This window comes from Carassius gibelio, chromosome A2 (genome assembly GCF_023724105.1).
Source record: "Carassius gibelio isolate Cgi1373 ecotype wild population from Czech Republic chromosome A2, carGib1.2-hapl.c, whole genome shotgun sequence".
NCBI lineage: Eukaryota > Metazoa > Chordata > Actinopteri > Cypriniformes > Cyprinidae > Carassius > Carassius gibelio.
Window position 1 is genome coordinate 28,776,244 of NC_068372.1, and position 17,549 is coordinate 28,793,792.

Genomic DNA, 17,549 nt, shown 5'->3' on the forward strand with positions numbered 1-17,549 from the left:
AAATAACCATGGTAAATATCAAAACTATGAGATTACTACAGTACATACTCAAGAACCCATGCCAGTCCAAGTTACTGCAAAAAATGGCATGGCATTTTCACAGGCATGTCCAAAAAATGTGGTAATACCATGTTAATTTTTGGCACTTGCCTGTAGTATTTGAACTCTTTCTCGAAACTGTGCAATATTTAGTCAACATTGTATAGGGAATAGGGAGTGAATTCAGGTGCAGCTACTCAGAAGCAGATTTAAAAGAGCCTTCTATTTACAGAAATCACATTGTCTTGACATTCATGATGATGTCATATGTTCTGTCCAATCATGAATCACTCCCTCTCTGAAGTTCCGTGTCACTCAAAGTGAGGAGCTTGTCACTCAGTAAGGCTGAAGGGTGTTTTTAACTGCACAGATTCAGCATTCAAAAAGAAAAGAGCAATAAGTGAGATTGACAGAAATGCCTCAGTCTGAAACCCTAAATAGTGGAATTAGAGAGGCATAAGGTGAAACACTGTTATTATAGCAATACGAGGAAATATATATATATGTATGTATTTGTCACTCTCGTCATTTTTAAGGTTGATGAAGCATGCATTTGCATCTGGCCTTAAGTGACTTCAAAATGTCAGTCTACAAGAATGTGTTGTTGTTGTCGAGATACGTCATTTGCATGGGGTGCTGTTTTTATCTATTGGTGTCTCCAACAGTGAGACCCAGCAGGGTCTGGAATCAAGAAGACATTGATCTCAAAACAATCACGAACCTGGGAACTCATACAATCAAAGCATGCCTTTAAACTCATGGGCTGTACATACAGAAGATCTCGCACATACAGTACATCCATACACTCTCACTGCTGGTAAACATGTTAGGAAGCTGCACACAGTTAGTTGGAGAGTTTTGCAACCAAAGGGACCAACCACTCTGAGGACTCAAAATCAGAGCTGGAATATTTCCTTCTCTGGTTCTGTTAGCTGAAGACTGGACTGGTGTGTTTGCCCCATGGTGGGAGATGAAGTCTGACCTCTAGATCCCAGAAAGCAACTCCTTCAGGGGTACCTCCCTCTCTCCCAGTAAGGTATTTCTCTTCAGACTGGTACCCTTGTTGACTACCTTCATCTTGATGGCAAGGTTTTTCACCTGTGCAACAGGAAGGGAGTCAAAGTAAAAGTCCTCGTTGAAGACGGGGTTGCGGCTGTTCTTGATAATGGTGCTCCGTTGTTTCTGGAGCTTTCCCGGGTTCAGGTACAAAGCCACGCAACAATTGATGGCTTTCACATCGTACTGTTTATCGTAGAGCTCCTCGGCCGCCAAGACACGGACATGAAGCCTGGTGGCGTCAATGTCGTAGTCTGTGCAGATGCGTAGAGTTCCACCCTTGTGGAGGTTGACGGTGTGCTGTGTGAAGCGATCCATGTTGGCTCCGTATTTCCGTCCTCGGAAGGCTGGAGAAGGAGGGCAACGTAAGCGCCTCTGAATGTTCGGGCTGGTCTCCACAGAGCTGCACTCGTCTGTCGAGAGAGAACTGTGCCGGGCTAAGGAACGCTTGGCCCTGGACACCTTGGCTTGGGTTTCGTGGGTAAAAATCTTGAGGAGGGATGCGGAACGAGATAACAGAGGGGAGTTGAACGGGGAGGACTCAGCTGAGGAGCAAGTGTCACTTTCTCCCCCACTGAAGTACCGGTAGGGGTTGGAATGGGAGGCGTTACAGTCGCTGGGGTTTAAGTGGTTGCCCTGCGACTTGCGTTGGGTGTTGGGCGAGGTGAGCGGACTTGTGGGGTCGCTATGGAAGAGGGACTCTTTACGCCTCGTGTGAGGACTTTCCATGAGTGTGGCGAAACCGTAGGAGGTTTGTGCTTTGGGTACGTAGGGCAAGGACATGGCAGTTTGGGACTGGGGGTCTGCATTTGTGTTGAGGTCGCCCACCTCCCCGACCACCAACTCATCTGCGCTTTCAATCTGGATAATGTGGCGGTTTGCAGCTTTGAGCAAGTTCTTGGTGTCTCCAGCCAGCTTCTTAATGAGGCGTGGGCTGCGCAGACTGGCCTGTGGCGCCTTGCAGCATATGGTCTGGTCGGATGTGGAAGAATGGAGCCCGTTTTTTGGCTTCATCTCCGGCGTCTCCTCTTCTGGGGGGCAGCACACCAATTTGGGTGGAATAAAGAAGTCAGGAATCTTGTCAGGGGTGAGGACGTTGCAGTAGGCGGGGGCTTTGCTCTGTTTGTCAGCCGAGTCTCCCTGTCGGAGAACTTTTCCCTCCACTGAACCGCGGATCTTTTCCAGCAGCCACATCTCTCGGCGGGGTCTGGGAGAGACGTGCAATTGCACCCTGTGGGCACAGAGAGTGAGACGAAATACCATCAGCCTACACTGACACCTGCGATTCATGAATGCCAACTGATACACCTCCTCGCTGATTTATGTACTCTGTCTCCCAGTGGCATCTTGAGAGATTCTGACACTATATGTTAACACATTGCTAACATTAAAAAGCAATTGTTAAAGACAGCTGACACCTGTCTCCTTTTCTGTTATCAAATAGTACACAGTCACCTCGTGGAGATGCCGCTCAACATACACCCAGCATCATTCTTTCATTACACACTCAGTCTGCAAAGCTTATTTACATAAGAAATATATGAAGAATGTACACAGATGGTTTCAAAAAGCCCCAGAAAACAATGTCTGCATTTTATTAACAATAAGTGCAGGAACACTGTAAAAAAAAACTATTTATTTTGTAATTCAATTTTATTCAGGCATATTAAATTATATTTTTGACTTCAATAAAACCAGGTAGGTTTAGACACTACTGCATTAAGTATGTTTTTTTTTATCTTACCTAAATATTTATATATTGAGTTATGAAGTATTTCCTGCTCACAATATCCAACCACACATTCAATTATTTTTCAATTATATAGTTATTTTTTTCTGATTTGACCCTAAACAATTATTTTTACTGGTATAACCAAATGAAGAAATTTGAATTAGTCATGTTAAATATTTTAACTGATAAAACAATACATTTTATTTTTGTAAGTTACCTGAAACACTGACAATTAGCTAATGGCATCAAAAGCAATTTACAAAAAAGAAAAAAAGTTTATAATTTTAATTAAAGTTATTATAAAGTGATATAATTTGATTATAGTCCCTGAGACTATAAGCATTGGAAAGCCTGTCTATTAGGTAATTTCTTGAAATACGGACTGCGCAGCTCTTGTCCTGTGACTGTAGAAGCACAACAGTGAGACGAAGCTGCAAACGGGGACTTTGTTTGTTCAAAAGTAAATCATATGCAGAATATCAGGTGCTGTCTTATTTTAACAAATATCTGCATTGTCGAAACTGGTATACTTGAGAGATTTTGCATGCAGGTGAACTAATAATGTCTGATGAGATCTCATATACCATGTAACATCATCTTCTAATAAAAAAAGCACACTTATTACATTAAAATTGTAATATATTAATATCAGAACTCGTTTTAACTGCAGGAACCAAAATACTTCCAAGAGTACCACGGTAGCCCCACTATGTTTCTTAGATCAAAGTGTTAATTACTTCACTTTTTATTTTAATATTTTTTGGGGTAACTGGTATATTTTTAAGAGGGAAAAATGACCAACAGGTGTCATTTTATAATGAATTAAATCTCAACTAAGATAAATACTATTCTTTTCTCTGTAAATAAAGACAAGTAAAAACATTTTTGACAACAGATCGCTTCAACCACCTGTAACACGGTAAAACTGAAGCGACTGCCGTTTCCTCATTCCACAACATTTCTAACGAGCAATAGTTTGATACTCGGATCTTAAGCGCTGATGTTCAGCTTTATATACATCTGCAAGTAAAAATACTAATAAATAACGAAAAAACGCATGCATTTAAACTTTTCCAAAGCTGTTCTTGTATTAAAAACCTGTTGAATCTCAGTTGAACTTACGTTAAGTGGTTAGTAGCCCGGATGTGAAGTGTGTGCTTCAATCCATATGTTGTTTTTCCGTCTCACTGTCGTTCGGGTCTCCGGTATTCCAGCACAAAATTGTCTGTTGGCACTGCGCGTCTACCCGCGGCTTTAATAGCGAACCGACCCTCTCCACTGCGCGCGCGCGCGTATCAACCAGTGGGAGTGCGCGCACGGTAACGCGCACCACTCTGGAATTTCTCGCAGTCCGTATCAATGTATGGGTTTAGAATAGAATACTATACTGCTAACTGCACTGCATATATTGTATATTGCCTTGAAATGGACAATGTTAGAAACAGAACAGAAAACTAACTAAAGTCTACAATGTAGCTATATTACGCATACTATTTAAAATATGCAAGCAAATATTATTTATATTTGGAATGGGATACTGAATCACTTCTTGTGATGAGAATTGCTGCATGTTTGTATGAAACAAATCCATCAATAAGATTTTTTTTTACATTTTATTTCAAAGCATCATTTCCAGCGAAAATATGAGTCATCTATCCATAATCTTGCTTTCTCCAGTGAAAAAGTCGCTTCATTTGAATTAGGACAGAAATATGCACACTGTTTACAAAAGCCAAAACAGTTCTAGCAAAGACATTACATACTTCACAGCAGAGTATGCCTACAGCAGAATATAGAAAGAGTGGTACTGCAGCAGTATGCCATTGTGAACAACAACAAAAATGGGCAGTGTGCCATTTCTCTTGCAGGAAAACTGCTTCTCTCCATCAGGAAAATCATAAAGCATGGATAATATGAGCGGGTTGCGATGGGCAAGCTTCAAAATGCCTTATCAACTAAACCTTTTTAGTATATTATTCACAAGAAGAAGAATCTTATAGCTGGCCAGTTAGAGAGAAGCTTTTTGAATGAAATAGTGCTAAGAGGACGTGTAGGTCTAATTGTGTTTGATTTGCTGTTCTCTGATCTGCCCGTCTGTTTCCCTGGAAACTTGGAGAGAGGATTATGGAAACGCACACCCATATTGTTCATGAAGAAGCAGCAAACTTTTCCAGAAGTGACCTAATTGGAGAAAATGCATGTAAAAGTCACAGCACACATACAGCTTGACTATTTACAGTTAAAAGACTGTCAGTTAACACAAGACCTTACTTGATGGACTGGAGTGGTGTGGGTTACTTGTGGATTATTGTGATTTTTTTTATCAGTGGTTTGGATTCTCATTCTGATGGCACCCATTCACTGTAGAGGATCCACTGCTGAGCAAGTGATGGAATGCTACACTTCTCCAAATCTCTGATGAAAAAACAAATACACCTATAAATAAAGCAACAAACAAATAAACCTACATCTTGGATGGCCTGAGGGTTAATACATTTTTATTTATTTTATGGGGGGGGGGTGAACTATCCTTTTAATTGTTCATCAAAATCACTACAACACAACCAAAACATCAGAAAATGAAAATCTGAACAATGCGAGAAATTAATGCATGCATCTATTTAAATGATCTGGAGTAGAGAAATATGTCCTTCTCCTTTTTAACACAAAACACAAATTGTGTTCAACACTGCATCTCCAGGTATGCTGCCTTCTTCCATCTCTGTCTTTCTCTGTCTGTCTCTCATCGGCAGTCTGGGCATAACATTAAAATGCAATTAACTAATTGCCTGGAGAGGTGAGGAGCATTATGGCTATGAAAGTACCACCATGATCACATTCACTCTGATTTCCCAGGATGCATCATGGGCTGAGCTACCGTCACACAAGTATGCTTTTATTTCTAATCCATCAACTAAAAATTCTTCATCATGATAATACAAATGCACAGATTATCTTGCAAAAGCCGGTTGGTGGTTTTTCCCTACAGTATATCTCTCTATGAAACAATAAGGGGGTTTAGATATTAATTATAGACTGTTCTTTTATCTGCAGAAAGTATTATGCACATCTGAGATGATGTCATCCACTTTAACTGTGGCATAACAAAAGCGGGTGTCCAACTGCAGCCCATTCAGCACTGATGATAGTGTTTACAGATCTGAAGTCTATCATCACAGAGAGGGAAATGGCTTCGGACCAATTCAGAAACATTCAAATATGGACACATCATTATGTTTTTAAACTTTTTTGTTCATCAAGAGTTTATGGAGGTTTTTTGCAGCCAATTTGCAATGATATCACTGTAAAAAAAAAAAAAAAAGAAAGAAAAAAACAAACAAACATTTGAAGGCTTAGTTCAGCCATAAATTAATATCCTGTCATCATTTACTAACTCTAAACCTGTATGACTTTCTTTCTGAACAGCACTGAGCTTATCAATGAATGGATGAAAAAAAAAAGTGTGTTAGTAATGGTAAAATTAAGATTGGCTTAGATTACTAAAAAAACAAACTAATTAGTTCATTAGTTCATGCAAACTAATTTTAGCAAATTTGCAACGTAAAATGCAATTTAAGTCATCATACATGTATGTGGTTCTACAGTATATGTACTGTATATAGATTTTTTTTATTATGAACTTTTAACATCATCTGCAGAATAGTTGAAAATAATTTAATTTCTCAGCTCTTAAAAAAATTAACAAACATGCATTGTAAGTGTTGCATGTCCCATGCATCCACTGTATGTTTTTTGTTGTTGTTGTTATTATTATTATTATTGCATGCAGTGGTTTTTAACTTTAACTAATTCCTTAAACTAATTTACAGCAGTGGTTCTCAACCGGAGCAAACCTTTAGCTTTTAAATGGGTGGCAGGATGATTTAATTATACTGAAAGAATCTAACTTAGTTAAAATATAAAAATGAATAAATGCTGTAAAATATATATTACTCACTGTTTGTCAATGTTAGCAAATGTAAAAAATTCAAATACAAAAAATGTAATATATAAACCCCCTTTTTTTAAATTAATAATAGTTATTATTATGAACTATTGTTTTATTAAAGAATATACAGTTTTCGAAACTTTTAGGATCACAAAAATAGCTGTGGTTAATTTAGTATATAATAACACTCCCAATTTCTATAAATAGAGTTTGAAAACAAGCAGCTTTATCAAAATTAAAGCGGAACATATCAGGAAAGAACATAACAGGAATACTAGCTTATACCTTTCAAATTTGGTTTAAAAAAGCAGACCCCTGGTTTACAGGAGCCATCACACAATTTTGCTTTCTCATTTGGGAACATGATATTTTTTTAAATGATATGTTAACAAGCAGTGTAAACAACAGCTCTAACGATATCTCAGTCAGGTCATTCTCACACTCACTGAGCCACTCGGGGATCAACCTCTGCTTCCACACACATCTTCAGCACGTGCCTACAATAATGAGAGAAATTAAATGGTTACTGCCATGTGGCACACAATGCTATTGTAACATCCATTCACGCCGGTGTGCAGACTGACAATTACACTCAGTGAGATTCTACTAAAAGCAGGGCTCTGATTAAAAAAAAAGAGCCATTTCCAGTCCCTGTGAGAGGTAGAGAAAGAGTCAAAGCACAGATGACAATAACATCTGAACCTCCGTGACAGAATAAAAAGATCATTTTAGGAAGCCGCAGTGAAAACCTGCTTCCCGGTCCCCTGCCACTGATGTTGTTGTCGCTTCGCAGCTCGTTCCTATGGCTACAAGATTTACTGACATTTGGCCACAGGTTATTTTGTTCTGCTCTCCTCTCTTGAATCGCCCACTTGTCTAATCAGCGAGAAAAAGTCCAGGCAAGCAGTAGGCGTCCACGCGCGGATCTGTTAAACACGAGGAGAAGCGTGGAGACGAGCATAATAAACCCCAACGTCAACCTGTCACAAACATCCACTGGCCAAGAACACCTGGGTCACCTCTAGCCATCACAAAGGTCACTCAGGTATTACAGATGTTTTACCTGAGATTAAAGAGGGTCTGAGGGGTCAGCCAGAGAGTTAGCTGAGCTTAATGTGTAATCTGCACAGAACAAAAGCCTTTATTTTCCTGAAAAAGCAATAGGAAGCAAGACAAGTGCGAGACATTGTTCTATTTCCTTCTTTTCAAGGTTTTCCAAAGGTTCCTAGTCAAAACAATACTTGAACATGTGATCAAATTGTGCTTAAAACAGCTCTGACCTAGCAGATTTCGCAAACACAATATCACTGCATGAGATATCAGAATCAAAATTAATGAAACTTGAAGCAAACTCTTACAAATAAAGTTTCCAAAAGGCGTTTCTCACAGTGATGTCATAGAAGTACTATTCTGAATTCCTTAAAGAAAGTGAACAGTGAGCTCCTTCAATGAACAGTTCTTAAAATATGTATTTTTGTACAGAAAATTGTGTTAATCTAAAGAAAGTTTTTAAGTATAAAGGTGGAATGTAAAGAATTCATTGTTGTTTAAGCTTCTTCATGGAACCATAGATTGCCAATAAATAACTTTTAATTATAAGCGTGTAAGAAAATACTTCTGTAGACTTTGACTTAACTGGGTCAGTAAGCAACCACCTAGCAACCACTCAAAACACAATAGCAACCATATGGCAAGGTGCTAAAAAAAAATAAAGCTTTATGCTGTTAGAGCAGCAGTGATAGATACAAATTAATGTGCCTGGGTCCCAGTGATGTGTGTGGAAATGGTAAAGAAAAGAGGACCTAGCACCGAACCCTGAGGTACCACATTGGTGTGATTTAGATACTTAACCTTTCAGTGAACAAGTCTTAAAAAACATTTTGGTGCATAACATTAACTTTACCACTATAAAGATAGAATGGAAAAATTCCATGGATATTAAATCTTCTCCATGGAACCATAGAGGCCAATAAAGAAGCTTTATTTATAAAAGTGTGTAAGAAATGTTTTGTCTTCTACTGTGATGTGACAAACAAGATGGTAAAAGAAGAATCTTAATTAGTGGCGCCTACAAAGCCTAACATCTTTCCTGTTGCTCGTTTGTTTTGTGCCACACAGTTTGTCCTAAAAACATAATACCTCAAATGGCACAGCTTGTTTAGGTGTGCAATTACTTTTCTGAGGTTAAGACTTACCATTTCCAACTGGTGGATGATAAAACAGGAAAAATCCCATAAGATTTGAAAGAGGGAGCTGAGCCATATCTGAATACTCATGAATCAAAACAATTTAATAAGAAAATAATGTGCAATCATATTTTATGGAAACATTTGCATACTGCTTTTGTAGTTTATTGATGACTTCTGGTACAAAATGTGTTTGATACCATTGTCACAACATTACATAAGCGAAACATTAAGTTAACTAACAAAAGGTAGGTTTAAAAATACAAATATAAGGTTTTTTACAAAATGTTTCATTGAAAATGACATCGCAATATTGTCACCAGATCTCATTTGGCCCTGTTACAATTCAACCTGAATTTGCTAAGTTAAGGCATCTACGTGATTTCACACGAACTTTTAGACTTTTTAACTACGGAAAGAGCTATAATTACATTGATATACTCAAATTAAATGGTAAATTACATGAGGTGCTTTATCAGTAATGACTGTGGTGATTTACAAAAAACAAAAAAAACAAACACTAAACTGTTAGGAGAACCAGCGCTGCATTCAATGTATGTGTGATTTTGCCAGATGTGACTGACAGATAAAATAATTCTGATTACAAAATTGAAAAACTACTATACAGGACAGGCGATCAATCCACTGATGACCACACCAAGATAGGATGGTTATGTAAGAGCTCACAATTAACCAGCTTTTATGCTTTTAGCCTCAAAGGTGAGGTGTGTAATTTCTGAAGCACTAGTGTCACCAAATGGAATTGCAAAAATTATGACTCAACCATCGGCACGATCCCTGTGTACGACAGGTCAGCCGAACTGATACCTGTCCCAAACTCACACCACTCGGCTGGGAGAAAATAAGCAAACATAAACAAATGCCTCAACAAGTGCCACAGAATCACAGTGTTTAAACTTTTTGGGGAAATTAACCTAGTAATGGATTGTTTTCCTACAAATTTAGTGATCAGATGACAAGTGTACAGATAAAAGATGTACCGAATTTTCTCAGTTACAAAATCAATTGAAAATCCCCAAAGCTAAGACATTAAGTGAAAGAAAAAAAAAGAACAGTTGAGACTTTTCAACAGGTAAGCAGAGGTTTGGAGAAGAACTGACAAAACTTGTGTTCACTTTAAAGCCGACTGTGCCCCCTGGTGGCTGATTCCCTCATATTTTCATTTAAAAAGGTTAATATTCTAGAATTAACTAATAACCGTAATTATAACCATTATTTATTTTTAGGATGAATAAATTGGCAACACTTTATTTTACAGTGTCCATATAATTAATTACTAGAAAACAATAACTATGTGCAATTATACACAGTTTTACAAAAATGGCATTAAAACACGCGGTTTATTGGTATTAAGCAGTAGTGGTATGAAAATGCGTAATACAATGAACACTGTAATACAAAGTGTGTCCAACACATTTGCGAATCTCTATCTTTCATCTACAGTTGGTATAGAAAATAACCACATCCCAATAATCACATGTTGTTCTTTTGCAGCCTGAAATGAAGACGTACACAGTTTTTGTTTTATCCAGCTGTACTTCATTCTTCAGTTCCTATGTCACTGTAAGTGGTTGCATAAAGCCAGATTAGAAATACCATATTATTATATTGTTTTTATGTGTCAAAACGGCAATGTCAGACATAAAAATGCCATTTCCAAGGCACTTATTGTGTAAACATTGTGCTAACTACGAATATTTCTATGTCACAATACTGCATTTAATTAAAAAGACTTGATATGAAAATTATTCCAAGTTGTGATCACTCACATTTGCTCAGCATCAATGCAATATACAGAAAACATGAGTTTCCTACTGTAATATGTAAGTCTGTCAGTCATGTGACCATATCCACATCTGGTTAACAGACTCCTATATTAAAACAAATTGATTTGTGTGTATCATGATCTTAATCTATGCATCACATGGGTCAAATACCACAGGAGATCATGTTGTAGTGACTGGATGGATGTCTAACAGCAGCGTCTGGAGGGAGGAGGCTGTTGTGTCAGTTTAAAGGAGTCGTGGCTGTCAGCGTCTGTGTTCTCCAGCGGAGGGATCTGTCGACCTACACAGATATGAGAACATGAACGATTAGGCCACAAGCAGGTACAAAACACTGTGTGTGCATGTTATTGCACTAGATAAAACACAATGAAATATAAGTGTGTTGATGTAATCAAATGCATCTTTTCACTACAAACTGAATATCAAATGCGACACAGAGGAGATGAGAACATGTTAAACACAACATGTTAGAGTCAGCTCTGTGCCATCATCACTGATTACTAGAATAAAATACTCTACTAAAGAAATTACATTTCTTTATTAGCAATAGATGTACATTAAACTATTAAGCAAAAGTTTGGGGTCATTAAGAGTTTTTAATGTTTTTGAAAAGTCTCTTATTCTCAATGAAGCTACATTTATTTGATCGGAAAATTCAATAAAACAGAAATATTGTGAAATAATATTGCAATTGAAAAGAACCGTTTCCTATTTTGATTTATTACAGAATGTATGTTTTGCTGTGATGCAAAGCTGAATTTTCAGCATCATTACTCCAGTTTTTAGTGCCACATGATCCTTCAGAAATCAGACATTTATTATTATATATTTTTCATCAGGATTTTTTAAATGAACAAAGTTTACAAAAACAGCGGTATAAAAAACTAAAAAATTCTATTAATAAAAATTTTATAAAAAGTGTATACAAATAGTATAAAACACTGTATAAAAATTGTGTGGAGTTCACATCTCGCAGTTTTGACGTTTTCCTGTGAATTCTGCATGTGCAGGTCAGGTGTTTAAAAATCCAGGGAAAAAAGCTGTGATATGTAAAAAATTTTCATTTGTGAGAAATAAGCTTGCACATCGACTCGAGAGTGCTTGGTAAAAAATGAAGGAGATGCTACAGTAACAAATGAAGACACTAGCAAGCACTAGAAGCTGTGTGTGGCATGGGCACTTGTGTAGTTTTAGTGACACTTACTGATTTTCTGAAACAACTCCTCTATGTTCACTGCATTTCTGGCACTGGTCTCCATAAATATGGCTGCAATGGACTCTGCGAAATCTTTCGCCTCTTTAGTCGGAACTTCCCTAGAAAAAACCCCATTGAATATGAGTAAACAATCAGCTCACTCAGACATCACCCTGAGGAACATGATCAGCTGAGGACAGGGCTGAAACAAACAGCAGAGGGGGTTGTGGGAAATGAGCACTGCACTGCCTGCAAATGTCAAGTAATTATACAGACACAAAGACCGCCAGCTGGGAAAATGACTAGGAGAAAGTGATTAAGCATGATTAAACATTTCTAAATGGAAGCGGCTTAATTAACAGAGACACAACTGAAGGTGCAGTTTCCTGCCATTGAGATGTTTATCAGAACTGAAAAAGCTCAGAATAAACTCTAATAATCACAACTGAAGAGAAACAGCAATCACAAACCACCTTACTTTCACGATGTAAGGCAAAACAGGATATTTCATGAGGAAAACATCAAGCAGGATGGCAAAGTATTACATTTTATTTATGAAGTTCTGCACATTTTGATGAATTTGATCTGCTCTCAAAGTGACATTTTGATTTCATGTTGAATAAGAAACTCTAAGCTGAGGGGCTGCAGGTTTTGGAAAGAAACTTAAGGGAATATAATCGCTTTTCAGAAAGAGAAAGGGGTTTTATTAACCTGATATCACCTAGATCGGTTTTATTTCCTGCTATGGCCACGACTATATCCTCTGGCCCGTGTTCCTTCAGCTCCTTCACCCACTTCTTCAACATCTGGAACGAATCCTGCAGAAACCAGACACATCACAAAACATGTGGAGCCTAAGATAAGAGTTTGCTCTTCCAGATCTCTGAGGTTTGTTTTCTGAGACACTGATGGGACATCACTTGGGTCTTCTTCAGTAAGAGTTAAATCTCAAGTCTCAAGTGTCAATTTTTAGAAATTGAGATTTACACATCATCTGAAAGCTGAATAAATATGCGTTCCATTGATGTATGGTCTGTTAGGAGGACAATGAGACACAAATATTAAAAAATCTGGAATCTGAGGGTGCAAAAAAATCGTAATACTGAGAAAAATCACATTTAAAGTGGACCAAATGAAGTTAAAAATTAAAATCAAAAATTAAGTTTTGATACTGTATATTTATGGTAGGAAGTTTACAAAATATCTTTATGGAACATGATCTTTACTTAATATCCTAATGATTTTTGGCATAAAAGAAAAATCAATAATTTTGACTCTTGCTAAAAATACACCCCAGAGACTTAAGACTGCTTTTGTGCTCCAGGGTCACATTTATTCTCATTGCTGTCTGAGAAGCAAATCCTACAATTATAAACAAATGAGTCAATCGTAATGGCATATTTCAGTGGTTTGCACCTAAAGCACAGTTAAAAATGCTGTTTTAGAATAGAAACTGAATTGCACAAACATACTAACTTACGAGTTTTGTGATGTCATAAACAATGACGGCCGCTGCAGAGCCCCTGTAATACATTGGAGCCAACGAATGAAACTGCAGAAAAATAACATACAGCATAATGATTATATTTTACATAAGGGAAGCACAAGTTTTGCACAGGAGAACACCACTCATATTTTCTTTTTTTTTTTTTTTTATTAGATACTGTAGCATTATAGTAAAGCGTATTAGCGTGCCTTGTGGTGGTTGTGGTTCAGACAGCTGTCAAGTTCAAAAGGAGACTGGAGTCTGAACAGACACTAATATTGATCTTCCAGACGTGAACACAAAGTCACGTCAGCACTTCTCAAACTCACTCACACACACACACACATTTCCACCACACCCAATGAGTCAGACTTACAGTGAGCTCTGAACTATGTGTGTGTGTGTGTGTTGGAAATTAAATGTGATTAATCTAAACAATAACTGTGATGATGTCAAATGTGTCTTGACTAGAATGAATGGTCTTGCATCCTTTAATCTTGTGTATCCAAAAAAACTTCTGTCATCATTTACTCACTCTCAAGATGTTCCAGTTGTAAATGAGTGAATTCCCCTTTCTTTTTGAGTGAGCTATTGTTTTAAGTTGGGAATTAAAGGGCACAGAAACACTGACAGGAATCCAAACATGTTAAACTTATGTGTGTGTGGAAAAAAGCTGAATGTTAAGAAATCATGCGATGGGTTGTGTGCTTTTAGCTTACAAGCTCTGTTCAGGTTGCATGAGATAGAAATAGATGCTCAGAGATCTTCAAATAAACACAAATGTATGCAGGATTGTAACATTAAGGCAGAAAAGGACGGGTGTAATAAAAATGAAAAAAAAAAAAACCCACAAATAAACAAAAGTCTGACAGAAATGTATAATAAAACATTCATACACCGAAACCCCAATTCCTAAATAAATAAAACCTTACCCGTTCCTGCCCTGCGGTGTCCCAGATCAGAAATTTGTGAAGTTCATTTCCACAGGAGACGGTCTTAGTTAAAAAAGATGCACTGAAAAAACAGATATTATAATGATGAAAATATGATTTGATAATAATAATAAATTAAAATTTTACTGAATATATATAGATATATAGATATATATACTGTATACACATAAATAAATAAATTCATATACATTAAATCATTCGTTTTTTAAATAGTATACATTTATAAACTATTTAAAATAAATTCATACATACACAAATTTAATTATTTAAGTGATTCATTAATTTAAAAATATTCATATACATTCATATATATATATATATATATATATATATATATAGTTAACATTTATAAAATATTAAAAATATATATTTATGTTTAAAAACATGTAAAAGTATTTTTACAAATATTCAAAATTAAAAAAAAAAAAAATAGATGTGTAATAGTAATCATTCAAGGAAGAAATTTACATCACATGACTAAAATATGAAAAACAAAACAAAACAAAACAAAAACTATCTTTTGCAGCAGTTTCTGTTTTAGTGCAAACTGTGAAAAACAAAAGGCTAAAAATATGCTCTTCTCCAAGTGTAATGAGTAACCCCGCTGAGAGAAATCAGCATGTGCTGATGTAAACAAAACTGAGAGGAAACAACTGAACTGATTCTGAATCAGCTGTTCTGAACCGCTGCTTTGACTCATGAAGGAATATTTAGCCACACATTCTTCCTCCTCCACATGAGCTGACGGATGTGATTTCTTCACAAGCGTTTAGTAAAGAGATGAACTTACCCTATTGTTGGACTGATGTTGTGGTCAAAGTGATCTTGAACGAATCGACACACAATGCTTGATTTCCCCACACCTGTGTCCTGCGATTATGAGAAAAACAAAAGCACTGAAACATCATGAAATATCAAACATGATTTATCAATGTTGTCTGACATGACTTCAGATTATTATAGAGCCAGATCAGATGATGTGGACATTAAGAATTTGAGGTTTCAAGGTTTTTTATTTATTTTTTTCTGCAGTATGTAACTTTAATTTCTAAAGTAGGCTACGCATATTTGTACACTGTATATAAGTTTTAAACTTTTGTATGCTGCATTGTTGTCGATTAGACTCATCACGTTGGTTATCACCTCGGAATTAATTTTAAATCCAGTTTTGCATAAAATGTCTTATATTTTGATTAATTTTAATAAAACCATAACTAACTTTAACTCACAGCTGGCGCTAAATCTGAATCTGCATACTGTGGGCAGTGTTACATAGTGCAGACAGTCAGGGTAGTATAGTATGCTTTTCAGTTCATAGCCATTCATCTTTTATATACCGTATATATAATATGCACCACGCAGAATATACTGCGCATTATGAAGTGCGCAGTGCGCAAACATTCCATTTCGAACAAAGCCAATATCCAGCCGACGGTGACGTGAGGCCGCAAACATTCCAAAAGAATGAATTTAAGCAAAAACAAGTCCAGCTTTAGCTCCGACTCGCTCATAAAAATACCTGAAGATATTTGTGTTAACATATCACGATGCTTCACATGACTGAACGAGCGACTTCGAAACGGCAAAACATCTCTGTGTGTTGATTATGAGAAAAAGAATCAGAAATAATCCGAGTTCCTGTCAGTGCGTTTGTGTCGATGATCCTGAAGCGGATGAAGCCGCAGACGTCGGAATCTCAACACTCACCCCGAGCAGACAAACTTTCAGTTCCCTGATGGCCATTATAAAGCACGTTAAGCCAGCTGAAGCATTATTCTAACAGTCCTCGGTCTTGTTTTGTCGACTCTCGTCCATCACGGTCACAGTGGACGGTTCATCTATAAAACACAAACTCTGACCATCTCCTTCCCAAATCTAACGGAAACCGACTGGAGGATGTCGCGCGAGCTGTCACTCACATCACGTGATGACACAAACCACACCTCAAAAAGAGAGCTTTTTCAAATAATAATAGAACTATAGTACGTATTCTAATTATAACCTTAATGCCAAAAAAATAAAGAGTGAGCCGAATAAATATATAGGCCTACCCATTATTATTTTTTGCATATGGTTTATTTTTCTTATAATCGTTCAAGTAAAAATACAAATATATATAGAATAAAATAAAAAAATAAAACATTTTATGTATTTATTATTTATTCACATGAGCTATGAAATAAACCATAAAGCTACATAAGTGGATGTAATAAACAAGCAGGAGAATTAGTTTGTGTCACACACACTTCTATTTTAGATTTTATTATATATATATATATATATATATATATATATATATATATATATATATATATATATATATATATATATATATATATATATAATATGTATATACATATATATAATATGTATATACATATATATAATATGTATATACATATATATAATATGTATATACATATATATAATATGTATATACATATATATAATATGTATATACATATATATATATATATAATATGTGTATATATACATATATATATATAATATGTGTATATATATATATATATATATATATATATATATATATATACGTATATACATATACGTATATATATATATATATATATATATATATATATATATAATATATTTATAATATATATATATATATATATGTATGTATATATATATACACATATTATATATATATATATATATATATACATATACATATATATAATATATGTGTATATATACATATATATATATATATATATATAATATGTGTTATACATATACATATATATATATATATATATATATACGTATACGTATATATATATACATATATATATATATATATATATATATATATATATATATACGTATACGTATATATATATATATATATACATATACACATATATACATATATTTTATATATATATATATATATATATATATATATATATATATATATGTGTATATATATATATATATATATATATATATATATATATATATATATATATATATATATACATATTATTTTACAAAGAAGGCAACCTTCAGTAATTAATAATGTCAAATGCAATAATAATATAATAAACATTGACTACACATTTACTTTGATATTTTACTACATTTGTATTTATTAACAATATTATCATAATCATAAAAT

The 17,549-nt window shown here is 35.3% G+C and overlaps 2 protein-coding genes and 1 long non-coding RNA gene across 3 annotated transcripts; all 3 read right to left on the reverse strand.

Moving 5' to 3' along the window:
• Positions 1–771: 771 nt before the first annotated feature.
• On the reverse strand, positions 772–4,241 carry LOC127937631 (C2 calcium-dependent domain-containing protein 4C-like). The gene is made up of 2 exons (XM_052534293.1): positions 3,950–4,241; positions 772–2,326 (listed from the first exon to the last, which is right to left on the reverse strand). Exon 2 carries the CDS (start codon positions 2,287–2,289, stop codon positions 1,024–1,026), a length of 1,266 nt encoding a protein of 421 aa, XP_052390253.1. The 5' UTR covers positions 2,290–2,326; positions 3,950–4,241; the 3' UTR covers positions 772–1,023.
• A 133-nt stretch (positions 4,242–4,374) lies between these two features.
• On the reverse strand, positions 4,375–8,736 carry LOC127937663 (uncharacterized). Its single transcript, XR_008148452.1, has 3 exons — positions 7,223–8,736; positions 5,099–5,242; positions 4,375–5,008 (listed from the first exon to the last, which is right to left on the reverse strand). It is a non-coding gene; the product is annotated as an uncharacterized LOC127937663 (long non-coding RNA).
• Positions 8,737–9,041: 305 nt separating this feature from the next.
• LOC127937647 (ras-related protein Rab-31) lies at positions 9,042–16,304 on the reverse strand. The gene is made up of 7 exons (XM_052534294.1): positions 16,112–16,304; positions 15,195–15,274; positions 14,384–14,465; positions 13,446–13,517; positions 12,677–12,783; positions 11,975–12,084; positions 9,042–11,050 (listed from the first exon to the last, which is right to left on the reverse strand). The coding sequence occupies exons 1-7, from the start codon at positions 16,145–16,147 to the stop codon at positions 10,956–10,958; spliced, it is 582 nt and encodes a 193-aa protein (XP_052390254.1). The 5' UTR covers positions 16,148–16,304; the 3' UTR covers positions 9,042–10,955.
• Positions 16,305–17,549: the final 1,245 nt, after the last annotated feature.